This window comes from Callithrix jacchus, chromosome 1 (assembly GCF_049354715.1).
Source record: "Callithrix jacchus isolate 240 chromosome 1, calJac240_pri, whole genome shotgun sequence".
In the NCBI taxonomy this organism is placed as follows: Eukaryota; Metazoa; Chordata; class Mammalia; order Primates; family Cebidae; genus Callithrix; species Callithrix jacchus.
Genome location: NC_133502.1, coordinates 193,162,196 through 193,189,578, shown reverse-complemented (window position 1 = coordinate 193,189,578; position 27,383 = coordinate 193,162,196). Strand labels below are relative to the sequence as shown.

The window sequence follows — 27,383 nt, the reverse complement described above, 5'->3', positions numbered from 1 at the left end:
TGTCACCAAGGCTAGATGAAGCGCTCACTGCAACCTCTGTCTCCTGGGTTCAAGTGATATTCCTGCTTCAGCATCCCGAGTAGCTGTGATTACAGGCACCTGCCACCATGCCTGGTGAATTTTTCTATTCTGAGTAGAGACAGGATTTCATCATGTTGGCCAGGCTGGTCTCAAACTCCTGATCTCAGGTAATCCACCCACCTCAGCTTCCCAGAGTGCTGGGATTTCAGGGGCCGGCCACTGCACTTGGCCAACCAAGTCATTTTCTTCCTTTTCTTTTCTTTCTTTCTTTCTTTTTGAGACGGAGTTTCGCTCTTGTTACCCAGACTGGAGTGCAATGGCATGATCTCAGTTCACCGCAACCTCCACCTCCTGGGTTCAAGCAATTCTCCTTCCTCAGCCTCCCGAGTAGCTGGGATAACAGGTGCGCACCACCATGCCCAGCTAATTTTTGTATTTTTAGTAGAGACGGGGTTTCACCTTGTTGACCAGGATGGTCTCGATCTCTTGACCTCATGATCCACCCACCTCGGCCTCCTTTTCTTTTTTTTTTTGAGACGGAGTCTCACTCTGTTGCCCAGGCGGGAGTGCAGTGATGTGATCTCAGCTCACTGTACCCTCTGCCTCCTGGGTTCAATCAGCTCTCCTGCCTCAGCTTCCTGAGTAGCTGGGATTACAGGTGTGCACTACCACACCCGGCTAATTTTATTTTGTATTTTTAGTAGAGATGGGGTTTCACCGTGTTGGTCAGTCTGGTCTTGATCTCCTGACCTCAAGTGATCCACCTGCCTCGGCCTCCCAAAGCGCTGGTATTACAGGCGTGAGCCACCACACCCAGCCAAGTCATTTTCTTCTAACTAAACATTAACCAACTTTTTAAAAAAACTCTTTCTTAGCCGGGACTGGTGGCTCATGCCGGTAGTTCCATCCCTTAGGGAGGCCGAGGCCAGTGGATGACTGGAGGTCAGGAGTTCAAGACAAGCCTGGCCAACATGATGAAACTCCCATCTTTACCAAAAAATATAAAAATTAGCTAGATGTGGTGGCATGCACCTGTAGCCCCAGCTAATCAGGAGACCGAGGTGGGATAATCGCTTGAACCCGGGAGTCAGGTTTCAGTTAGCCAAGATTGTGTGAGCAACAAAGTGAGACCCTATCTCAAAAAAAAGTGGAGAGGAATGTTGAGAGAAACCCTCAGTGCATTTCAGAAGGATCAAGTAAGGGAGCCAGTTGCTTAAAAAGAAAAAAACAACTGGCCGGGTGCAGTGGCTCATGCCTATAATCCCAGCACTTTGGGAGGCTGAGGCTGGTGGATCACGAGGTCTAGAGATCGAGACCATCCTGGTCAACAGGTGAAACCCCGTCTCTACTAAAAATACAAAAAACTAGCTGGGCATGGTGGCGCGTGCCTGTAATCCCAGCTACTCAGGAGGCTGAGGCAGGAGAATTGCCTGAACCCAGGAAGCGGAGGGTGCGGTGAGCCAAGATCACGCCACTGCACTCGAGCCTGGGTAACAAGAGCGAAACTCCCATCTCAAAAAAAAAAAAAAAAACACAAAAACCTGATGACCAAATAGCCTGCCCACAGATAAAAGAATTGGCTCATGAGTATTTTTTCATAGGTTGTCCTCAATTATTCCTTTTTTTTTTTCCAAGTTTTGAGATGGAGTTTTGCTGGAGTGCAATAGTGTCATCTTGGCTCACCGCAACCTCCACCTCTTGGGTTCAAGTGATTCTCCTGCCTTAGCCTCTGGAGTAGCTGGGATTACAGGCATGCGCTCCTGTGCCCAGATAATTTTTTGTATTTTTAGTAGAGACAGGGTTTCTTCATGTTGGTCAGGCTGGTAATTTGAACTCCCAACCTCAGGTGGACTACCCGCCTCGGGCTCTTAAAGTGCTGGGATTACAGCTGTGAGCCACTGTGCCCAGCCTTCAATTTTTCTTTGGACCAGACTAGTATCTTAATGAACTACACCTGAAGGTTTGTTTTAGTGTTTGATTTTTGTCTCCCTCTCATCTTGGCTGTAAGAAAAGGAGCATCTGAGGCTGTGGTTGGGGTCAGGGACTGAGGCCCTGGGTCTGAGGAGGACACCTCCACAGATAGAAATGCTGGCTGAGCAGGCCTTCCAGCCTTTTTTCTGTATTTTCTTCCTTTCTGTCTTTTCTTTCCTTCAGATGGAGTCTCATTCTGTTGCCCAAGCTGGAGTGCGGTTGGCATGATCTCGGCCCACTGCAACCTCCACCTCCTGGGCTCAAGTGATTCTCTTGCCTTAGCCTCCCGAGTAGTTGGGATTACAGGTGTCCACCACCACACCCAGCTAATTTTTGTACTTTTAGTAGAGACAGGGTGGTTTCACTGTGTTGGCCAGGCTGGTCTCAAACTTCTCGCCTCCAGTGATCTGCCCGCCTCAGCTTCCCAAAGTGATGGGATTAGTGAGCCACAGTGCCTGGCCAAGCCTTTTAGCTTTCTCACTCCCACACAGACCTGCCTAAGCACAGATGCATGCCTGTGGCCTGGTCTGCACTCCAGGACTTTAGAATGACACAGGGTGCTCCAGGCTGTTAATACGCTGTAGCATGCATTGTGTTTTCAGCTTTTTGAGGCATTTTCACATCTGTCATAGCATAGGATTGGGGAGCTAGGAGTCAGAGTGGGTGTGACTCGTGTGTGTTTGGCTGCTGATTGTTGAGAACCTTGAAGGTCAAGGTTCCCAGTCAGAATTTCAGGTACCCACCTGTTTATCTCTGGCTCTAGATGTGTGTTTTAGGAAGCTGTATCTTGTGTGGGTGTGTATGTTTCATTGGAGCGAGTACTGGGAGGTTGTAGGGAGGAACACCGGGTATTGTAGAGGGATCACTTAGAGCTTGGTGAGTGGGTGGGTAGGTAGGTGCCTAAGAGAGGCCAGGAGTAGGAGGAAGGAAGCCTGGTTAATGATTATGTATTTTAAGGTAACCTACATACTTGGCCATTACACAGGTTCTAATCTCTCAGAGCCCCCTCCCCCGCAGGGGGTTTTCCACACTTGAGCCTCACGACACTAACCTAGCTTGCTGAGCTTCAGCAAAGGCTTTGTTTGGTGCTTGACTGAGAGACTATAAATAGGACCTGAGAAATAGACCTTTACCAAATTCCATTGAATGGTATTTCGTTTTCTGTATATTTAAATAAGACTTTAGGCTATAGCATAAGTAAATTTTTTGTTTTGTTTTTGAAACTGAGTCTGTTGCTCAGGCTGGAGTGCAGTGGCACAATCTCTGCTCACTGCAACCTCTGCTTCATGGGTTCAAGTGATTCTTGTGGCTCAGCCTCCTGAGTAGCTGGGGTAAATATTTTTATGATTGTTATCCTCTAAAACTATTATTAGGACAGTGGTGCCTGTCTGATCTTGTTAAAAATAACCCTTGGGAATTTTGCAATTAGGTTACTAAGAAAAGTATTAAAATTAAAATGAGAAACAGTGAGACAAGTAGGACAAAATGTGCCAATAATTGAAGCTTCGTTATTCCCCTAGATAGTATTACAGATAACGATGATGGCTTAGGTGACTTTATTCCTTAAATTATTTTACAAGTTTTTTAAAAAAAACATGATTTTCAAAAGAGTATTCCTGCAAGTAAAGAGATGTTTTAAAACCGGTATGTGTTTAGCCATTTTCTTCTCTTGCTAACTTTTCTGCAAGAAGAGAATTGATCCTGAGATTTGATTTGAAGGGGAACACTTGTATCTGTAAGGTGAATTCAGCTTGTGTGATGAGACTAAGTCATTGAGTAGCTGTAGATGGTGAGCATGCTGGGCAAAGGGCAAAAGTGGCAGAAGACAGGGCAGTGGACTGTTGCCCTGTCACAACGGGCTATGCTGAGGAGATTAACAATTTTCTTGCATTGCCTTCATTTGAGACATGAAACGGCCAGTTTCTCACAGCTAACAGAAGGTCAGATTTGCAGGCAATTTCTTTTTATTTATTAGTTTTTTAAATTTAGAATAAGTGCTTGACTCTGGTTTAATATTCTCATTCATTTGCATTCCACTATGCTTTTCTGACTAAAAAGAAAGGGAAGAATTATCTTAGCATCTTTAGAATTGTGCTTAACCCTGGGTATACACACCTATGAATATTTGGTGTATGAAAATTTGTATTTAAGTGTCTAACTGCAGCCTCTTCCGTGCATTTCCCCCATGTTATGTTATAAGAAAGCAAGTGGTGACATGAGCTGGGGATCTGTGGGAATTGAATTCAGTGGAACAGATTGTGTGGAAGAAAAAGTTTGTCAGGCTACAAGTGAGACTTAAAGTGATTGGAATAGAATTGATATACATCGAGCAGAAAGACAGGTTGTATTGATACCTTAGGTCATTTAGTCTAATCTTATCTTCCCAATGCTTTTAGCCCTCTTTGAAGTCTAATTCCATAGCCCTCCAGTCTCGACTTGGATGCCTCCAAAAAATTCACTTCAACAGAAGTTTATTGAGTGCCTATTATGTGACGGGCTAGGAACTTAGGAGAGAGTAGTGAACAAAACAAAGATGTCTTTCCTTGTGTAACGTCTAGAACGTAACAGTTTCACGAGGTGGTGTGTCATGTTGTATGGCTTTGGTAGGTGACAAGTCTTGTGTTCTGGCTCTCCACTAGGGAGAAATAAGCCACAGCCTGTCCTCTTCCTGTGTTTGCCTAGCCCCAGCATGTGAACTTAAGTGCGTGGCCCCACAGTTGTCCCTGTTGAGTTTTGTTGTTGTTGGTTTGGTTTTTTTTTTTTTTTTGGAAGGGAGGAAGGCAGGAAGGGAGGGAAGGAGGGAGGGAGGGAGAGAAGGGAAGGAAGGAAATCAAGCAACGAGAGACATTGCTGACCTGGATCTAGAAGTCTACAAGTTGATTTCTTTTTTTTTCTTTTTTTGAGAGAAGGAAAGAAAAAAAAGGAGTGAAGGAGAGGAAGGAGAGAGAATGGAAATGCTTTATTCTAAAAAAGATGGGTATTAATAATGGCCAATCAGTGTTTCATTTAAACCTATGAGTAGGTGGGATGTGGTATTGACAAGAATGTATATTTTGTGTATTTAAAGTGGAGAGCTCTATAAATATTTATTAAGTTTACTTGTTCTGGATCTGAGTTCAAGTCCTTGATATCCTTATTAATTTTCTGTCTCATTGAGTCTAAGTCTCTATGTATCTGGGTATTAGGATCGTTAGCTCTTGTTGTTGCATTGATCCTTTTACCACTATATCTTTGTTGCTTTAAAATCGGTTTTATTGGTCTTGTCATACCATCTGTGTGCATCTCTGAATCTTTTTTTTTTTTTTGGAGACAAAGTCTCACTCTTGTTGCCCAAGCTGGAGTGCAATGATGTGATCTCGGTTCACTGCAGCCTCTGCCTCCTGGGTTCAAGGGATTCCACTGTCTCAGCCTCCCGAGTAACTGGGATTACAGGCACCTGCCACTACACCTGGCTAATTTTAGTATTTTTAGTAGAGACAGGGTTTCACCATATTGGACAGGCTGCTCTCGAACTCCTGACCTCAGGCGATCCGCCTGCCTCGGCCTCCCAAAGTGCTGAGATTATAGGCATGAGCCACTGCGCCTAGCCTCTGAATCTTTTAAAATCCTGATTATGTCATCTAGCATATTCATTATCCTCTTCAGTTTCCTAAGTGCAGGCTTTGTAAAAGCACCAACCAGATCTTTGTACTAAAGTCCTTCTATGTGGTCTCTCCAGGTCTGCCTCTCATATCTATAAAAAGACAGTGAGATTGATCTGGCGTGACTTGTTCTTGGTGGGCTCATGCTGCTTCCAGATGCTCTACATCCCATTCTAAATTCTCACAAACCATCTGTTAGCTAATTGCATCCAGAATTTTGTCTGGGTTTCATTTCAAGCTCAATGTTTTACATTTTATGGAATTTGCCGTCTTTGTTTTGAGAAAAACTGAGAGGCTTGACCCTTCCTAAGTCTTCCAGTGTCCTATTTTGTATTTCTCTATGACAGGAGACTAGTCTTAGACTCTTTTTCTTTTCTTTTCTTTTTCTTTTTTAAACACATAAGGGCAGTGGAGATAGTCTTGGACTCTTATTCCTGCTTGCCAGTGTGTTTGGTCAACTCTTACAAACCTGTCATTTTCTGCATAAGAGCACCCTTTCATCTTTGGTGCTTTTTTTTTGGCATTTTTTTCTTGGTGATGCTCAGAGTTCTTTGAGCTCACCAGCATCCTCAACATCCTCGCTCTTTGTTCCTGTGCTTGCTCTGCATCATCTGTGATTGCGTTGTTAGAATTTCTTCTTGGGTTGTGTTTGCCCCATTTCGAAACCTGTAGTCGTTGGATTATATTTGGTCTCTTTGTCTTTTGAATTGGCCTATAATCCCAGCTACTCAGGAGGCAGAGGCAGGAGAATCGCCACCATGCCCAGCTAATTTTTTTGTATTTTTAGTAGAGACTGGGTTTCACCATGTTGGTAAGGCTGGTCTTTAACTCCTGACCTTGTGATACGCCCACCTCGACCTCAGCCTCCCAAAGTGCTGGGATTAGAGGTGTGAGCCACTGTGCCTGGCTGTATTAGCATTTTCTTAATTGCTGCTTCTACTTACTGAGATGAAGTAGTCTGCAAGGTAAATTTACATTTCAGTAATACTGATTGTACTTTGTAATCTCTCAGGGATCATCATGAATTCCTCTGACTGGGTGGTCTGCAGTGCTGTTGGTCCTGTATGTGTTCATCATGAAGCATCTGACTCAGCCCTGGGGGGTCCATGCAAGCTTATAGCCTCCCAGTGTAATGGGGGCTGCTGTCCCTCACCTCACGTCACATGCTAGCAATGTGAAGCCTTCTTACCAAGGCTTCTCGGAGATGCCCACAAGCTAAGCTAGCATTCACCTTAAGCAAGAATCTCAGGTGTGTTCTACCCCATGCCATGGTGGTTTGTGGATGTCTGGTGCCCGAGCAATCATTTCCAGTCACCTTCTTGGGCCTTTCATCAGGACTTACTGGGATCCTCCTCCATCCTTCTGTTTTTGACATTGTTTCGGTTGTCCTTCTCAGCATCTCAGCTTTACTCTGTTTCTTAAGTACCAAAAGTTTTTTTTCCTTGATTACACTACCTTGCAAAAGTATGAATCTTCAGAAAGTCCTTTAGAATTTGAGAAGATTCTTGTATTTTTAAATATTTATTTAATATATCGTATTCTCATTGGGTTGCTAATCAGAATATATAGTTCTTTTTTTTTTTTTTTTTTTTTTTTTTGAGATGGAGTCTTGCTCTCACCCAGGCTAGGGTGCAGTGGTGTGATCTTGGCTCACTGCAGCAGCCTCTGCCTCCTGGGTTCAAGCAGTTCTCTACCTCAGCCTCTTGAGTAGCTGGGATTGCAGGCACCTGCTACCATGCCTGGCTAATTTTTGTTTTTTTAGTAGAGACTAAAATGTCCCAGCGTGGGGATGGGGGTTCACCATATTGGCCAGGCCAGTCTTAAACTCCTGACCTTGTGATTCACCTCCCTCTGCCTCTCAGAGTGCTGGCATTACAGGTGTGAGCCACCGTGCCGGCCCAGAAAAAAATATTGTTAAAACGTTTATTTTCCTCTTTCCTAATGTAAATTAGGTGAGAATGCCATGGAATTGGGGTCCTGGTGTGATTCAGGCAGGGCCTGCCCCATCCTGGTCATTATGCTGACCTTAGTTTTTTGTGATAGCTGTTGAGTGAGAAGAACCGTCAGCTAAGGATTCACAGAGAGAGGAGTTTGTTCTCATGACTGCTCCCACAGTAAGAGCTTGAGGTTTATGTAATTTGCCAACAATCTACTTCAGTCTATGAATTTACTACTAGGTACCTGATAAAAGTAAAGTCATGCAATATTTGTCCTTTGGGTCTGAATTATTTCATTTGGTACAATGTTTTTAGAATTCATCAAGGTTGTAGCATGTATCAAAACTTCATTCCTTGTCCCAGCATGGGTGGCTCACACCTGTAATTGCCCTGTGCTTTGAGAGGCCCAGGTGGGAAGATCAATTGATGCAAGGCATTTGAGACAGCCTGGGCAACATAGAACCCCATTTTATAGGAAATTAAAGACTTCATTCCTTTTGGATTGAATAATATTCCATTTTTGTGTATATATCACATTTTGGTAATCTATTTATTTATCTCTTGGTGGATACTCAAGTTGTTTTCGTTTTTTTCTTTTGGCTATCATGAATAATGCTGCAGTGGACACTGACACACAAGTGTTTGAGTCCCTGCTTTCATTTATGTTGGGTATATATCTTGGAGTGGATTTCTGTGTCACATGGGTAATTCTGGGGTTGTTGTTCTTTTTTTTTTGAGACGGAATTTCGATGTTGTTACCCAGACTGGAGTGCAATGGCACAATCTCGGCTCACCGCAACCTCCGCCTTCTGCGTTCAAGCAATTCTCCTGCCTCAGCCTCCCGAGTAGCTGGGACTACAGGCGTGCACCACCATGCCCAGCTAATTTTTTGTATTTTTAGTAAAGATGGGGTTTCACCTTGTTGACCAGGATGGTCTCGATCTCTTGACCTCGTGATCCACCTGCCTCGGCCTCTCAAAGTGCTGGGATTATAGGCGTGAGCCACCGCGCCCGGCCTGTTTTTTTGAGACAGATTCTTGCTCTGTTTCCCAGGCTGCAATGCAGTGGCACAATCTCGGCTCACTGCAACCTCCACCTCCTGGGTTCGAGCAATTCTCCTGCGTCAGCCTCCAGAATAGCTGGGATTACAGGCATGTGCCACCACACCTAATTTTTTGTATTTTTTTTAGTGGATATGGGGTTTTACCGTGTTAGCCAGGCTAATCTAGAACTCCTGACCTCAACTGATCCACCCACCTTGGCCTCCCAAAGTGCTGGGATTACAGGCCTGAGCCACAGCGCTTGGCCTGTGTTTAGCTTTTTGAGGAAGTGTCAAACTGTTTTCCATAGCAGCTGTACCATATTCCATTCCAACCAGCAGTGTATAAGGGTTCTCTTCTTCCCCAACAAAAAAGCATTTCTCCACCTCCTCACCATCACCTGTTGTTTTCCTTTTTTTTGTGTGTGTGTATAGCCATCCTAGTAGGTGTGAAGTCGTATCTCATTGTGGTTTTGATTTGCATGTTCCTAGTGACTGATGTTGAGCATCTTTTCATATTGGCTGTTGGCACATCTTTGGAGAAATGTGTTTTCAAGTCCTTTGTCCAATTTTTAATTGGGTTGTTTGGGCATTTTTGTTTGTATTTTATTTTTTATTTTTTATTTATTTATTTATTTTGAGATAGAGTCTCACTCTGTTGTCTAGGCTGGAGTGCAGTGGCACGATCTTGGCTCACCGCAACCTCTGCCTCTTGGGTTCAAGCGATTTTTCTGCCTCAGCCTCCCAAGTAGTTGGGATTAAAGGCGCCTCCACCATGCCTGGCTAATTTTTTTATTTTTGAGATGGAGTCTCACTGGTGCCCAGGCTGGAGTACAGTGGCATGCATGATCTCGACTCACTGCAACCTCTGCCTCTCGGGTTCAAGCAATTCTTCTGCCTCAGCCTCCCAAGTAGCTGGGATTACAGGTACCCACCATCACGCCCAGCTAATTTTTTGTATTTTTAGTAGAGACAGGGTTTCACCATGTTGGCTAGGCTGGTCTTGAACTCCTACGCTCAGGCGATCCACATGCCTTGGCCTTCCAAAGTGCTGGGATTATAGGCGTGAGCCACTGTGCCTGGCCTGTTATTATATTTACGTTGTTGATCCATTTCAAATGAATGTTTGTTTATAGTGTGAGGTAAGGGTTCAGAGTCTGTTGGGCCGGGGGCGCGGTGGCTCACGCCTGTAATCCCAGCACTTTGGGAGGCCGAGGCGGGTGGATCATCAGGTCAAGAGATTGAGACCATCCTGGTCAGCATGGTGAAACCCCATCTCTACTAAAAATACAAAAAATTAGCTGGGCACTGTGGCGTGTGCCTGTAATCCCAGCTACTCAGGAGGCTGAGGCAGGAGAATTGCCTGAACCCAGGAGGCAGAGGTTGCGGTGAGCCGAGATCGCGCCATTGCACTCCAGCCTGGGTAAACAAGAGCGAAACTCAGTCTCAAAAAGAAAAAAGAAAATCGGTGCAGTTATTCCAGCACTGTTTATTAGCAAGGTTATTCTTCCCCAGTGAATGGACTTAGCCCCTTGGTCAAAAATCAGTTGGCCAAGCTGGTTGTGGTGGAGCACACCTGTAATCCCAGATACTCTGGAGACTGAGATGGAAGATTGTTTGAGTCCGAGAGTTCAAGATCAGCCTGGGCTACATAGTGAGACTCCCACCAAAAAAAAAAAAAAAAAAAACACCACTTGATCATAAATGTGTGGGTTTATTTTCGAACTCTCAGTTCTCTTCCCATTGTTCTGTATGTCTCTCCATATGCCAGTACCACACTGTTGATTACTGTAGCTTTGTGTAGTAATTGTGAAGTCAAGGAAGTATAAGTCCTCCAAGTTTGTTGCTTTTCAAGATTGTTTTGGCTGTTCCAGGTTTCTTGCAGTTTTATGTGAATTTGAGGATTGATTTTCCCATTTCTGCAAAAAAGACTATTAGAATTTTGATAGGGAGGCTGAGTGAGGTGGCTCCCGCCTGTAATCCCAGCACTTTGGGAGGCTGAGGCTGGCGGATCACAAGGTCAGGAGTTCAAGACCAGACTGGTCAACATAGTGAAACTCTGTCTCTACTAAAAAATACAAAAATTAGCTGGACATGGTGGCTCATGCCTGTAATCCCAGCTACTTGGGAGGCTGAGGTAAGAGAACTGCTTGAACTGGGACCCTGGAGGTGGAGGTTGCAGTGAACCGAGATCACGCCACTACACTCCAGCCTGGGCTACAGTGCGAGACTCCATCTCAAAAAAAAAAAAAAAGTCTTGATAGGGATAGGTTGGGTATGGTGGCTCATGCCTGTAATCCCAGCACTTAAGGAGGCCATGGAGGGCAGATCACGAGGTCAGGAGTTTGACAGTAGCCTGGCCAACATAGTGAAATCCTGTCTCTACTAAAAATTAAAAGAAAAAAAAATAGCCAGGCATGGTGGCGGGCGCCTGTAGTCCCAGCTGCTTGGGAGGCTGAGGCAGGAGAATCACTTGAACTTGAAAGCTGGAGGTTGAGGTGAGCTGAGATTGCGCCACTGCATTCCAACCTAGGCCAGAGCAAGACTCCATCTCCAAAAAAAAAAAAAAAGAATTTGAGAATTTGGTAGGGATTGTGTTGAATTTGTAGATCACTTTGGTTAGTATTAGCTTTTTTTTTTTTTTTTTTTTTTTAATGGGGTAGGGTCTCACTGTGTTGCCCAGACTGGTCTCAAACTCCTGGGGTTAGGTGATCCTCCTGTCTTGGCCTCCCAAAGTGCTGGAATTACAGGTGTTAGCCACCGCACCTAGCCAGTATTAATGTCTTAATGATAGTAAGTCTCTTTCTGTCCATTAACACAAATGTTTTTGCATTTATTTAGCTCTTTAATTTTTGGTATGCAGGCCTTTCACTATGGATAATTTATTATCTGGTATTTTTATTTTAGATGCTATTGTAAATTGAATCACTTATTTGGGGGATGGGGGGGAGACAGAGTCCTGTTCTGTTGTCCAGGCTGGAGTGCAGTGATACAATACTTGTGCCTCAGCCACCCGAGTAACTGGGACTGCAGGTGTCCACTACCATGCCCAGCTAACTTTGTTTTGTATTTTAGTAGGATTGGGGTTTTATGATGTTGCCCAGGGTGGTCTTGAACTCTTGGCCTCTTAAAGTGCTAGGATTACAGGTATGAGCCACCGTGCCCCACCTGGAATTGCTTTCTTAATTATTCATTATCAATATATAAGACACAACTGGTACCATCTTGTACCCTGCGACTTTGCTGAATTTGTTTGTATCTTTTCTTGTGGAATCTGTGGAGTTTTCTATATATATGATTGGATCATGACTTTTCTAAAAGTCCACATACTCTTGCATCACACCATACTGGCCTGTGATACCTTTAGCTCTGTCCCCCTACCTTTCCCAAATAAAATCCCTATTTTAACCAGAAGTGTTAACCAGTAAACAGTCCTCTTGAGTTAAGTTATTACTCTGAAGGATAGTGGTAATTTTAAGGAAGAGACTAAATCTTCAGTATTAAAACCCTATTGGATAGCATTCAGTTGTGGGTTTGAGTGCATGAGATTACTTGACTGCTACCCAGCGCACACAGACAGGGAGCCTAGCCCTCTAAAGCCTCTACCTCTCTGGCTGCTTTGATTCAGGTGCAGGCCCACAGAGCACAGGGGCAGGCGGTGAAACAGGCGATGGACCCATGCAGCTCCATGCGGGCCAGGGGTGTTTGTCTGCTTTGTGCCCTCTGTTGTATCCCTCCAGGGCCTACACATAGATGTTCAATATTCATTGAATGACTAGAGGAATAAAAGCCACAGAGAGCAGGATGAAACCTGTCTGGTGATTATAGGACATGGGCTTTATTTTGTTTTAGATCTTTTGAGGGCTATAAGCTCCTTTGAAAATCCAGTGAAAGCTGTACAGTCTTCAGAAAAACAGCATATATTCATGCATTTGCATACAACTCTGCAGGATGTTCTTTGATCACTGAGACCCATTCATGTCACTCCAGTTAGAACTTCTGATTCCAGTGTTACCAGGTGTACTCCTGATCTTACTTTTATGTAACCTAAAAACATACAATCTCAGAATATCAGTTCAGGAAGTGGAGCCTGATAATGGAACCAAAAAACTGCTGTGAAGACCAGTGCTTGGGCTTTCCAGTGCCTTGCCTGATCTTTGAACCAAGGGCCAGATGTCAGACAGTAGAGTCATTTCCTGGACAACATTCTGGACAAGTAGGGCTGTAGAAAACTATTGCCAGCAGCAGGAGGTACCCTCTTGCCATTTAACTCTTGGTAGACATAAAAGGGCTGACTAGTATCCCTGGCATATGTGTTTTAGAGTTAATATGTCCACTCCCCAGGTGCTAAGTGCGGCCAGGCACAAAGATAGTATTTTGACAGTTAATAATGATTAGGATTGCCCTGTTGCATAGGGTGAAAATTAATAAAGATGATATATTAGGTATGTACCTCCTCTTGATCTGTTGATAAGGTCAACCACATCGTCTAGGTGTAGTTTGCTTCTTGAACCAAGTTAATGGCTACCCACATCAGGATTGATCTGCCTTCTAGGACTATACTTTCAGAGAGCTAATTTCTCTGAAATAGATAATTTCTATAGTTCATTCCTGAATGTGTAGAGCATGGGGTGGCCGGGGCGGGGTGGGGGGCGATCTGCTCTCCAAAGTGAGTACTTCTTTGAGCTGGATCCATGTACCATGAACCCAGAGGAAAGCACCACACCAGAGTAGGGAGTGATGAGAGGAACAGCAAGGTGGCTGCCAGGCTACCAACCATTTTAGGATCTCAGCACAAGCACTGTTGAGTAGAGCCATGGAAGAAGCTGGTCCACAGCCAGGCCTGTAACTGGGCAGCAGGCCGCATAACAGCCAGGATGTCTCTTCTGTGTTGAAAGAGAAAACAGCATGAGGAATGATGATGGTGTTTTAGTGTGTAGAAACTCCTGCAAGGCCACAATGAGGCACTAACAATCAAGGGGCCACCAGCAGTCTCTCAGCCATCCTCTCTTCCTAGGCTGCTCGTTGACCCACTTCTGCTGGTCCAGGTTCCCTCTGTCTAAGCAGTAGTTCCTTGATCCTGTGCTCTGCAGCATTGATTTAATAGTGTTTTTCTGCCACTTGCTGCTTTTATGTTTTTTCTCTCTCTCTTTTGAGATGGTGTTTCACTCTTGTTGCCCAGGCTGGAGTACAATGGCACAATCTTGGCTCACTGCAACCTCTGCCTCCTGGGTTCAAGCAGTTCTCCTGCCTCAGCCTCTCAAGTAGCTGGGATTACAGGCATGTGCCACCACGCCTAGCTGCTTTTGTATTTTTAGTAGACACAGGGTTTCTCCATGTTGGTCAGGCTGGTCTTGAACTTCCAATCTCAGGTGATCCACTTGCCTCTGCCTCCCAAAGTGCTGGGATTATAGGCGTCAGCCACTGCACCTGGCCGTTTTCTTTAGTTTTTTTAAATAGAACTGGGGGTCTCACTGTGTCACTCAGGCTCGTCTTGAACATCTGGCCCCAAGTTTTCCTCCCACCTTGGCCTCTCAAAGTGCTGGGATTACAGGTGTGAGCCACTGTGCCCAGCTACACCAAGTGCAGTGGCATGATCTGGGCTCACTGCAATCTCTACCTCCTGGGTTCAAGCGATTCTCCTGCCTCAGCCTCCTGAGTATCTGGAATTACAGGCATCTGCTGCCATACATGGCTGATTTTTGAATTTTTTAATAGAGATGGGGTTTCCCCATGTTGGCCATGCTGCTCATGCTGCTCTTGAACTCCTGACCTCAGGTGATCCATGTGCCTCAGCCTTCCAAAGTGCGGGATTACAGGTGTGAGCCACTGAGCCCAGTCATTTTTTGAGACGAGGTCTTGCTCTGTTGCCAGACTGGACTGCAATGGCATGATCTCAGCTCATTGCAATCTTTGCCTCCCGGGTTCAGGTGATTTCGCCTACCTCAACCTCCTGAGTAGCTGGGACTGTAAGCGTGCGTCACCATACCCAGCTAATATTTCTATTTTTAGTAGAGACAGGGTTTCACCATGTTGGCCAGGCTGGTCTCAATCTTTGACCTCATGATTTGCCCACCTTGGCCTCCCAAAATGGTGGAATTGCAGGCATGAGCCACTGCGCCCGGCCAAAAGCCAGAAATTTTTGAAAATAGGAACTGACCTGCCCATTTTGCATGTCATAGATGTTCAGTAAATTTTATTTAATTAGGTAGGATCATGTGGAAAGTATCCTGTTAAAGACCCCCAGACTCACAAGTTAATTGGAAGGCATGAAGTGTGAGTGTTCTTGGCAGCTTTCAATCCCTAGCTCATCTCCATCTTCCTCGGTTGCTTAGTATCCTTACGGGAATTTATTAGACCCCATTTTCAGCCCGTTCCTCATTGGTTTGGGGAGGATCCTTGTTGGTAACGAGGTTAAAAACCCACTGATATGTACAGTGCTGTGCTTCTCAGCGCTAGTTCCAACTCTTCCCTTTGTGCATCCAAAGGGTATGACCAATAGAGGGGGCATGGGGTTGGGGGATGGGTTCTACTTAGGAATCTCTACTCAGTAACAATCATTTAATTACTGCAAGAACCTTTCAGAGTTGGAAGGAAACTGAGACTTGGAGAACTTGAGGAGTTTGCTACAGTCATGCAGTTTCTAAAAGTGGTAGAACCAGGACATTGCTTCAGTCCTGCCATGCTCCAAAGTTCATATATGGACCACTGGCTTGTGCCACCTTGTGCCTGTTTTTATTTTATTTGAGATGCAGTCTTGCTGTGTTGTGCAGGCTGGTCTCAAACTCCTGGGCTCAAGCAGTTCCCCCACCTCAGCCTGCCAAGTACCTGGAACTATAGGCACGTACCACTATGCCTGGCTCTATATGTGTTTAAGCAGACAAAAGCTTATTTCCTTGTGGCTTAGATTTTAAGTGAGTCTGATATTCAAGTTGTGTTTTTATGGACCTAAGTACACAATACAGAACCCCAGATTAGTGCTCTGAACAGAGTAACACCCTGTCTACAAGGGCTACCACCTGAAGGTCTTTTTTAAAATACATATTTTTGTGTGGTTTGACTTTAACTATTCTCAGAATCATGTGCTCATTTCTATCCTGTTGGGGTTAGTGGTCAAAATAGAGTGTTGGTTGGGGAGGGGCTCCTTTGTGCTCAAAAGCTTTTCTCTGTGTGTGTGTGTGTGTGTGTGTGTGTGTGTGTGTGATCTCCTTTGTGCTCAAAAGCTTTTCTGTATGTCTGTGTGTGTGTGTGTGTGTGTGTTTTGGAGACAGAGTCTGGCTCGGTTGCCCAGGCTGGAGTGCAGTGGCACGATCTCGGCTCACTGTAGCCTCAGCCTCCTGGACTCAAGCCATCCTTTCATTTCAGCCTCCTGAGTAGCTGAGACTAGTCATGTACCACCACACTTGGCTAATTTTTCTATTTTTTAGAAGAGATGAGGTTTCACCATGTTGCCCAGGCTGGTCTCAAACTCCTAGCCTCAAGTGATCCTCCTGCCTCAGCCTCCCACAGTGCAGTGCTGTGATTACAGGCATGAGTCACCATGCCTAGCCCAAAAGCTTTTTCTCTTAACTTGCATTCTTACCAGCTGAGAAGTGCATTGGGCTCACTGGTAACACTTTTAGTTTTTGGGACTTTCTGATTTTTAACCCTACGTGTTGAAGAAAAAAGAGATTGATCCTTAAAAATAGACCGGGCCTGCGTGCGGTGGCTCACGCCTGTAATCTCAGCACTTTGGGAAGCTGAGGCAGACAGATGTCCTCCGGTGAGGAGTTCAAGACCAGCCGGACCAACATGGTGAAACCCCATCTCAACTAAAAATACAAAAATTAGCCGGATGTGGTGGCTCGTGCTTATGACCCAGCTACTCGGTGGGCTGAGGCAGGAGAATCACTTGAACCCAGCAGGCAGAGGTTACAGTGAGCCAATTTTGTACCACTGCACTCCAGCCTGGGCAACAGAATAAGACTTTGTCTCAAAACAAAAAAATAGACTTGGCATGGTGGCTCACACCTGTAATCCCAGCACTTTAGGAGGCTGAAGCGGGAGGATCACTTGAGCCCAGGAGTTGGAGGTTACAATGAGCTGTGATCGTGCCACTGCACTCCAGCCTGGGCAACAGATCCCATCTATAAAAAAAAAAATTAAAAATGAATGTGCATGGTAGTGCATGCCTGTAGTCACAGCTACTCAAAGAGGTGGAGGTGGAAGGATCACTTGAGCCCAGGAGTTAGAGGTTACATTGAACAGTGATCTCACCACTACGCTCCAGCATGGTTAACAGAGTGAGATCCTATGTCTAGATAATATATGGGACCTTTGGATAGGGTAGTGTTTGTGATTTAATGTAAACTGTCTTTTTCTTGTTGCAGAGAAATGCTAACTTTGTTTTCTTCATCCATACAGGTTGGTGACATTGTGAAAGTCACAAGGATGAATATAAATGGCCAGTGGGAAGGCGAGGTGAATGGGCGCAAAGGTCTTTTCCCCTTTACGCACGTCAAAATCTTTGACCCTCAAAACCCAGATGAAAATGAGTGATTGCCATTGCCCTGTTTCCTGCTGCTTTGTTGTTCTGCCTGTCCTAGTCTCCTTTGAAGTGGGAAAGCATTCTCTCTCATAGGCAAGTCACACTGCATTGCTGAAGTCCAGCTTTCTGCAGACTGACAGTCGCACACAAATTTGCAATGCACACAGCGGCTGCCTCCTGACGTTTGTATCATAGTTGTATTGTCAAAGAGTAGCTGATTTTAGGGTTCTTTTGGATCATAAACTGGAAATACTGATGGAAGCACACAAGTGGAGAGAAGTTGACGAGGAAAGGGTCTTCCTTCTCATCGCTGCCTGTTTGTACATGGGACTGATTCTGTCATATTCATCAGAGAAAGCTTGAGGCCGTGGCGAGATACTGCATGTTTGCTGTTTCACAAAGCAGTGGCTCTGCTGCCATCTTGCTTTTCTTTGGACAACAGGAAGTGTACCTTAGTAAGGAAGAGAGAATTCTGTCCTAAAACTCCAAAATTTGGCTTTTTATTTCATTTTGGTTTGGTTTGGTTTTGGAAGACTAATTAATTAGACTTGTGTGTGTGTGGTTTTTTTGTTTGTGTGTTTTTTTTGAGACAGAGTCTTGCTCTGTTGCCCTGGTTAGAGTGCAGTGGTGCGATCTCAGCTCACTGCAACCTCTGCCACTCAGATTCAAGTAATTCTTCTGCCTCAGCCTCCCAAATAGCTGGGATTACAGGTGTGCACACCATGCCCAGCTAATTTTTGTGTTTTTAGTAGAGATGGGGTGTCATCATGTTGGCCAGACTGGTCTCGAACTCAAACTCCTGACCTCAGGTGATCCCCCCGACCTCAGCCTCCCAAAGTGCTGAGATTATAGGCCTGAGCCACCATGCCCAGCCTAGACTTGTGTGTTCTAAACAGGTTAAGTAGCAGGTTGCGTTTTTATGATGGTGCAAGGAATGACACATGCCTCTGAGCTTCTAAACTGAAGCTGCTGTAACTAAAGGAATCTGAAAAGAACAACCTTGAAGCAGAGGCCTTTATTGTCTTGGTTGCCAGTAGCACCTTGTTTTGCCATGCAGCAGACAACACACAAAATAATGCATTTGTGGTGTGCAGGCTGTGTGCACAGCCCTTAGTTTACTTTGTTCTCAAAAGCATCAGAGTTGGGGAGTACTTTAGTGAAACCTTTGCTTACCTTGTTTGCCAGTGGTAAGAGCAGTAGGTTGAAGGGCACTTGGCCAGTTTTCTCTCCAGCTTTTCAGTGAATGTACCCCTTTAAGGTTAAGACTTAAATTTCTTTAAAAAATGGAGTTGTTCATAGAATCATTGGACTCACTAATGAATCATTAATTTCCACTCACTGAAGCCCAGACCTCCGTGACCAGGCCCAGTCTCTCCAGGCTTCCAGAGAAAGTTGGTGCTGCTGATACTGGTCTCATAGTCCAAGTGTCTGTGGTGCTCCCAAGCAAAGGAAATGCAAGCTCTGGAAATGGTTAATCTGTTTGATGTCTGAATGTTTTAGTGACCAGGGAGACCATTAACCAGTTTACTATTAACTACGTATCAGTGTATTGATGTTAAAGCATTTCCCTGTCAGCTAAAAGAGGCCTGTTCATACAAGTCAGTTGGTATACATGTGTGGTTCATCTGTCATGTGCTGCACATAACAGACTAGAATTCTGGGACCCCTGTGCAGTTCAGTTTGCTCTCCCTTCTGCACCCTGGTAAAGACAAACCTCAGTTCATAGTAAACACAGCAGACCTAGAAATGTAGCAACAGCTTAATGACTGTCACTTACTGAGTATCTGCTGTGACTGTGGCCCTGTCTGTGGAGGTTCCTAGGTTTTGAGATTTAAAGCAGTGCATTCTGGAGACAGAACCAGCAAAACAACCATTTCTCAATTTTTCTTTAAATAATTATTCTGTCAGGCAGATAACTGCCATATTAATGAATCTTGAGAGTGTTAAGAGAATTAATGGTCAGTTGGGAAAACTATCACCATGGCTTCCCGTCTGTGGTTTTCCTCGAAAAGACTTGGAAATCAGCTCTTCCTAGCCAGTGAGAACGGTGGCCACCTCCTTTTCTGCATGTTCTGCAGCAGTTGCTGCTTCTGATCGGGTGTGTCAGGTTGGCTTATTTTGGATTCGGGCCTGACATAGCACTCACAAATGGCAGACATCACAGAGTCCCCAAGCTCTGCCTAGAAACAGTGTTTGCCTTTTGGCAGTGACCTGGTTCATCTTTGCCCATGTTGAACCCTGAGTGAAGTTTAGCAGAAGGAGGAATGTGTGCCCTGTTCAAGGAGGGCACAGATCCTTAGGCCTTTTCAACCAGATTTACCTGAAGGGCTTGACACCTTTGAATGACAGCAGATGACTCCGAGCACAAGACGTCTGGCCATTTTGGAAAAGAAGGTTTCCTTTCAGCCCTGTCTACTGACCAGTACCCCTACCCACCTTGTGTGGCACACTTCAGAATCAAATATACCTAGGGTATACCTGTGGTTTTCGAATTAATCAGCTCATTACTTCGGCCCATGAAAATGGCATCCAGGGCTACCAGGAGATTCAGAGCTCAAAATAAGATGCGCCTTGAGTTCTGAACTCCAGATATGTGCCAAAAGTAGTAAACTTTTTGACTTACAACCTTACCAGTTTTTTTAATCAGACAGGGATATTCTCTTTTTCACACTAAACATATGAAAGCAGCACCCCTGCCTCAGCTTCACACCTGGGTTCCCCACTGGTCTGGGATGACTGTTGTACTCCATAGAGCAGTGCAAATCTGACCCAGAAGGTAGGTGTTTATAATGGCTACTTGCTCTGCTCTACCATGTTTAAAGAAATATTTGGATGTTAAATTAACTCACTATGGTTTTTCACCTGGGAAGGAAACAAATTACATACTAGAGGGCATTGACTGGTTAAAAACTTGGGTATCCTGGGAAGGACCTGCAGTGCAGGAGTTAGCCGTGTCTATGCTGTGCGGAACCACCTAACGACATGGTTAACAAGGAAGAGGATGCGTTGACCGGCTGCCATTTGAGGACTTTGGTCACCCAGACTAGACACCTTCTGTGCTTGTGTTTGGCAAACTGAAAGGGAAGGACAGCTGTGCCCCCCTGGGAGCTTACATGTCCTTGGCACTGTGCTAGCTTTCCTTTACAGCTGTTTACAGACAAGGCGGGCCTGAGGCGATGGCCACTGCTCTTGTTATGTTTGCTCAGAGGAATATGAACATTTTATTTCTGAAAAGGGATGATGTGGTTTTGTGCCAGGTGTTTATAATTTAATCATTTAATATTATGGTTATTAACCTCTTAAACATGAATGAAATCTCAATTGTTTTAACACAGTACCTAAGACTAATGCTTTCTGTGGACACCACTGAGCTCTGCCTCAACTCCACCCTTTGGGACTGGAGAACTATGCCCCTTGTAACTGCTGTCGGTGTGGACACTGGGCTGGTTTTATTTTCTAAAGGAGTAGAAGGACAGGTCTCTGAGAGGATCGTTGTCCCTGCAGGAGAAACAGTGGCCTTGCTTCTTAGACAGTCTTCACTGTGTGTTTTAAAACAACATCAACAACATAAAACTCTTTTGACCTGTAACTTAAAGATCATAAACTTCAGGCAATAATATTTTCTGTGTAAGCTTTTAAAATTATTTTTGGGGATCATAGCTTGTTTTATTTTGTGCTATAAAATTAACAGTATTAAATGACTTATATTCTTAGAATACATTGAGTGTCTTTTCTTAACAGATTAGTGCCTTTTTATTTTTGTATTCCGTTTTACGTTACTGGTCCCAGCATCAAAACCCTTGTTTCCATGGCCTGTTTGTATATTGTCTCAATAAAACTTGCATCAGCCGGTGGTGGCGGCAGCTTTGGTGTTTCAGTGTCTCCTCAGTCAGCCCCCACCAACCTCCTCAGCAGTTCAGCAGTGGTGAAATCTGATGCTCCTCAGAGACCCCTTTGTGCTGCTGGTGACCAAGAGCTCAAATGAAGTCTTGGCATCTGCCCATTCTAACACTTCGGCCCCCAAAGGGGAGCACTTCGGGTCTCCCTCCAAAAGAGAAAGAATCCAACTCTCAGAGGGTGTGCAGAGTAGGCGCTGTATGGGAGCCTAGTGCTTGGTGGTCTGAGCATGAAGCAATAGTTGTCACGGGTTGCACCACCACAGAGAACTTGGATGTTTTTTCTTCTAGACACCCATATCTGAGGCTTCTATTAAATACTTCTTCAGCATGAGCTATCCAGGGTTGAATGGTTTCAAGGAGCAGTCATGGGAAGTGAGCAGCCTCATCACAGGTCAGGGCATGATGTCTTTGCAGCTTTCTTAACTCCTCTTGTTTGTACGTGGTCTTCCTGATCACCTTTGGGAGACCTCCAAATGGACTGGCTTGAGGTGTCGGGAGACCCACTGACACCCCCTCAGCCAGGGCCCTGTCTCTCCTCCCAGCTCAGCACATTTTATTGTTGACTTCACCTGTACTCTATTCCCACGCTTATTTGTGTATTGAGAGATGCATATTTTCTTGTAAAACCTCAGGAAGCCATTTTTAAGAATTATGGCCAGGCATGGTAGCTTATGCCTGTAATCACAGCACTTTGGGGGAGGACAAGGTGGGCAGGTCTGGAGTTCAGGACCAGCCTGGCCAACATGGTGAAATCTTGTCTCTACAAAAAAAGGTAAAAATTAGCCAAGTGTGGTGGTGCATGCCTGTAGTCCCAGCTACTGTGGGTGGGGGTTGGGGCAAGGTGGGAAGATCTCAAACTTGGGAAGCAGAGGTCGCAGTGAACAGAGATCACACCATTGCACTCCAACCTGGGTATCAAGAGTGAGACTCCATCTCAGAAGACTCTACCAGCACTTTGGGAGGTCAAAGCAGGTGGATCATGAAGTCAGTAGTTCAAGACCAGCCTGGCCAAGATGGTGAAATCCTGTCTCTACTAAAAATACAAAAATTAACCTGCATGGTGGTGGGCGCTTATAATCACTTAGGAGGCTGAGGCAGGAGAATTACTTGAACCTGGGAGGCAGAGGTTGAAGTGAGCTGAGATTGTGCCACTGCACTGCAGCCTGGGTGACAGTGAGTGAGACTCCATCTCTAAATAAATAAATACAAATTTTGAAAATCTAAGATGATAGCTCACTGCAGCTTCCAACTCCTGGGCTCAAGTGATCCTCCCACCTTGGCCTCCCAGTAGCTGGGATTACAGGCATGAGCCTCTGTGCCTGGCCCAGGATATATATTTATATAGAACTATGATACTAAAATGTCCCTGGCTCCTACTTTCAGGTTTCTCCTGAATTTGAGAGAAGTCTGTCTTGAAATACCAAAACTGTCACATCGTTCTGGAAGAAACAATACTCCAGAGACATCTTTGAAAAATACCTTTAGAGCCTGGTGTAGTGGTGCATTCCTGTAGTCCCAGCTACTCGGGAGCTGAGGCTGGAGGATCGCTTGAGCCTAAGAGTTCCAAACTGCAGTGAGTTATGATTGTGCCTGTGAATAGCCACTGCACTCCAGCCTGGTCAACATAGTGACCCCTATTGAGACAGCATCTCAATTTTTCTTTTGGAGAGGGGTTGTTGCCCAAGCTGGAGTTAAGTGGCATATTCTCAGCTCACTGCAACCTCTGCCTCCCAAGCTCAAATGATTATCCTGCCTCAGCCTCCCCAGTAGCTGGGACAAGTGTATGCCACCACGCCTAGCTACTTTTTGTATTTTTTAGTAGATGGGGATTTCACCATGTTGACCAGGCTGCTCTTGAACTCCTGGCCTCGGCCTCCCAGAGTGCTGGGATTACGGGTGTGAGCCACGGTGCCGAGCCAGCATTTCAATTTTTAATAGATAACTAAAAAATAACTTCAGTTTGAAAAGGTATATCTTGGCCAGCAATGCTGGACTGGCTTCCTTTGAGGTGAGGGAAATTTCAACATGGGACCCAGTCAGGGCTACCCCTCCGCCTGCTTCCCTGCTTGGGTTAACAGTACAGCTGTCCCAGCCAGTTTTGAAACCTTACCCTGCAACGAAAACTTGACACCTCCAGGCTGGTCATTCTGGGGGTGTCTTCTCTGGCCAAATTGATGACTTCCCAGCGCACTATTATGGCTGGACCTTGTTCTTGCAGTCCTAGTGGACACACTGGTTCTTCAAGGGCAGCAAGCAGGACTGGTAGCAAGCAGAGTGGAAGTGCAGTGAGGTCCCTTCCCTGCACTGGTAAGCTCAGGCAGCATATGTCCTGACCAGAGCTCTGAGGATGAGGGGTGCTGTGGAGCCCAGGCCAGTTTAGGAAGCCTCCCTAGCTTCCTGGAGGAGGGAAAATACTGGTAATCGAGGCAGAAGGAGCTGGATGGGGCCAGGGATAGTGGTTCCCGCCTGTAATCTCAGCACTTTGGAAGGCCTGAAGCTGGAGGGTCACTTGAGCCCAGATGTTCGAGACCAGCCTGGGAAACATGGCAAGACCTCCTCTCAAAAAAAGCCACGTGTAGTGGTACCCATCTGTGCTCCCAGCTACTTGGAAGGCTGAGGCTGGAGGATCACTTGAACCCTGAAGGTCGAGACTGCAATGAGCCGTGATCACACCACTGGACTCCAGCCTGGGTGACAGTGAGACCCTGTCCCTAAAAAAAGAACTGAGAGACCCTGACCCTAGGCATCACTGGCTCTCCACGGGCGCTTCACAGTGGAGACCCGGGGTCTGATTTCATAGGACTGGGCACTGGAGTTTAAGGTCTTCAGGGGGCTTAATATGCAACGAAGTGTGGGAACCACTACCAGTTGAACCCCTTCATTCTGTGCGGCTCTGGCTCCCGGAAGCCCTCCGACAAGGAGCTGTGTAGCCAATCTACCTCATGATGTGAGAGCAGAGCTGGAGTCTGCCCCGGAGCGGGCCAGCGGCCACCGCGTGTGGATCCCAGCCCTCCGCGCTCAGTCTGGGCTTCCTGTCCGGCGCTCTCCCCATCCTTCCTCGCGCGCCCTTACTGGTGGGGGGACAGAACCGGGCGCCATCGGGGGCACCGCGCGCAGACCGCCACGCTCCTGTACCCTGAAGGTGGGCTCGGACCTCCGCTGCAGCGCTGACTCCGGCGTGGCCGCATGGCCTGCACCCCGGATCCTGGCCAGCTCCGCGTCCTCCAGACCCTTAATCTTGGCCCTGCGTCCCCAGATCGAGCTGCACCTTCGTTCCCCATCCACGGCAGCCGAGGTGGGGGATCTCCAGCGCCCAATCCAGGAAGATGGGAGGGGGTGAAGGGCAGGGAGGACCCCGGCTTGGGATGGGTCGGGGTAGAGGGTGGCGAACCTCGCGCAGGGTAGGTATGAGGGGCGGCCGAACTCTGGGGTCCCCCGGTGCTTCCGAGAGCTCTGTCCTCGCTCTCGGATCCCAAGGAAGAGCTTGACCTTTCCCCGACTTTCTCCAATGCCCATGGCTTCTGGCGTCCACGGATGGCGGGGGCGCATTCAGCGGCTGCAGAGACTGGGGGCTGTGGGCCGGGGCAGCTGCGGGGCGGAGGGTGGCGTGTGGTGGAGTTGGGTGGCCTGGTGCGGAAGGCGGGGCATGGGGCCGAACGGCCGGCAGCACCGCCCTTCTCCGGATGGCTCCTCCGGGCCGTCGCATTTGCCCTCTCAGGGCTTCCTGGGCTTCGGCCCTAAGTAACCTGTGTCCCTGAGTCCCCAGAGGGAGGCGCAGGATCACTGAGCTCTGCCCTCGTTAAAATGGAAACGGTCGGGTGGAGGAGGGACTCCTCTATGGGGTGGCCGGGGTAGGGGCCCCGTGAGGACAGCCCCGCCCACCCGCCAAGGAAAGCTCTGGGGAACGCACTTTCAGGCTCAGGGGTCTGAGGAAGAGAAGACTAGCAAGGGGAGAGCCCTTGAGATGCGCAGCGAGATGCCCAACACTCAAGTTCGGGAGGGAGAAAGCAGGTAACCAGTAACTCCCTAGACGGTGGGAGCCGAGAGGAGGAGGGGCCTGGACAGGACTGTGAGGAGGACGACGCAGGGCCCCATGCCAACCCTCTGGAAATAGCGGTTTGCAGACCACCTGAGCTCACCAAGACAACTCTAAGAATTTAGGGAATTATGCTTTGTCTTCTAGGTTGAAGGAAAAAAACATCTATAGGATACAGCATTCAAAAGAGCTGTAGGCAGGGGTGGCTCACACCTGTAACCCTCAGCAATTGGAGAGGCTGAGACTGGAGAATCACTTGAGCCCAGCCAGGGGTTCAAAACCAGTCTCAAAACCTCTACAAAAAAAAAATAATAATAATTAGCCGGGTGTGGTGGTATACCTGTATGCCACCATGTACATGTAGTACCACATGCTGAAGTGGGAGGATGGCTTGAACCTGGGGGTTGGCGGCTGGCTGCAGTGGCTCACACCTGTAAATCTAGCACTTGGGAGGCCAGAATTACATTAGGTCAGGAGTTTGAGACCAGCCTGGCTAATCATGGTGAAACCCATCTCTACTAAAAATACAAAAATTAGCTGGGCCTGGTGGCACATGCCTGTAATCCCAGCTACTCAGGAGGCTAAGGCAGGATAATCACTTGAACCAGGAGACAGAGGTTGCAGTGAGCCGAGATCCTGCCATTGCTCTCCAGCCTGGGCAACAAAGCAAGACTTGGCCAGGTGCAGTGGCTCATGCCTGTAATCCCAGCACTTTGGGAGGCCGAGGTGGGCAAATCACCTGAGGTTAGGAGTTCGAGACCAGCTTGCCCAACATGGTGTGACCCTGTCTCTACTAAAATTACAAAAATTAGCTGTGTGTGGTGGTGGGTGCCTGTAACCCCAGCTACTTGGGAGGCTGAGGCAGGAGAATCGCTTGAACCTGGGAGGTGGAAGTTGTAGTAAGCCAGGATTGCACCATTGCACTCCAGCCTGGGCGACAAGAGTGGAACTGTCTCAAAAAGGAAAAAAGCCTTGGCACCGTGGCTCACGCCTGTAATCTCAACACTTTGAGAGGCCAAAGCAGGTGGATCATGAGGTCAGGAGTTCAAGACCAACCTGGCCAAGATGGTGAAACCCCATCTCTACTAAAAATAAAAAATAAAATTAGCCAGGTGTGGTGGTAGGTGTCTGTTAGCTACTTGGGATGCTGAGGCAGAGAATTACTTGAACCCAGGAGGCAGAGGTTGCTTGCAGTGAGCCAAGATCATGCCACTGCATTCCAGCCTGGGCGACAGACTGAGACTATGTCTTGGAAAAAAAAAAGAACCTGGGAGTTGAGGCTGCAGTGCGCCAAGATGGCACTATTGAACTCCAGCCTGGGAGACAGAATAAGATCCTGTCTCGAAAAGACAGTTATATAATGAAAGATTTATCTCCACTCTGTACATTAACGTTCCCAAGTTGCCCTGTTTCCAGTTTGTTATTTATCTTTCCAGAGTTATTCCATAACATACAAGCAGATACATCTGTAAACTTTTTTTCAATTTTTTTCTTTACACAAAGGTAGCATAGATTACTTACTGTCTTATGCCTTGCCTTGTCCCCCCAGACCATTTTGGAGATTGTTATGAATCAGCATATTGAGTGTCTTTGTTCCTTTTCACCACTGTATAGTATTCCATGAGACAGATGTACTGTCACTCATTTAGTCTCCTATTGATGGACATTTAGGTCCTTTCCAATCTCAGCTGGTCAGATATGTTAAAACGTGTTCCCAAGTGATTTCTAGGTCAAAAACTCTGGGCATTTGCAATTTTGAGAGCTGGTGTCAAATTATTCTCTGTGGGGATTTTCTCAGTTCATACTTTCACTAGTGATGTATAAGAAAATAGTTAGGACTGAGCATGGTGCCTCACTCCTGTAATCCCAGCAATTTGGGAGGCTGAGATGGGCGGATTGCTTGAGTCCAGGAGTTCAAGACCAAGCTGGGCAACATGATGAAACCCTTTCTCTATAAAAAAATTTTTAAAAATTAGCTGGCCATGGTGGCACACTCCTGTAGTCCCAGGTACTTGAGAGGATAAGATGGGAGCAGGAGGTGAAGGTTGCAGTGAGCCATAATCACACCACTGCACTCCAGCCTGGGCGACAGAGTGAGATCCTGTCTCAAAAGAAAAAAAAAAAAGAAAATATTTAAAATATTTAGGCCCAGCACGGTGGCTTATGGTTGTAATCCCAGCACTTTGGGAGGCTGAGGCAGATGGATTGCTTGAGCTCAGGAGTTCAAAACCAGCCTGGGCAACATGGTTGAAACCCTGTCTCTATCAAGAAAATACAAAAATTAGCTGGGCATGGTGGCGAATGCCTGTAGT

General features: G+C 46.4%; 1 protein-coding gene across 1 annotated transcript in view; it reads left to right on the top strand.

The window, feature by feature from the left end:
* The window catches only part of CRKL (CRK like proto-oncogene, adaptor protein), a 36,257-nt gene extending 15,258 nt beyond the window's left edge, over positions 1–20,999 (top strand). Inside the window, exon 3 of the mRNA XM_017978178.3 lies at positions 17,013–20,999. Coding sequence (XP_017833667.1) covers positions 17,013–17,147 — 135 coding nt within the window. The 3' untranslated portion in view covers positions 17,148–20,999. The remainder of the gene's footprint in view (positions 1–17,012) is intronic.
* Positions 21,000–27,383: the final 6,384 nt, after the last annotated feature.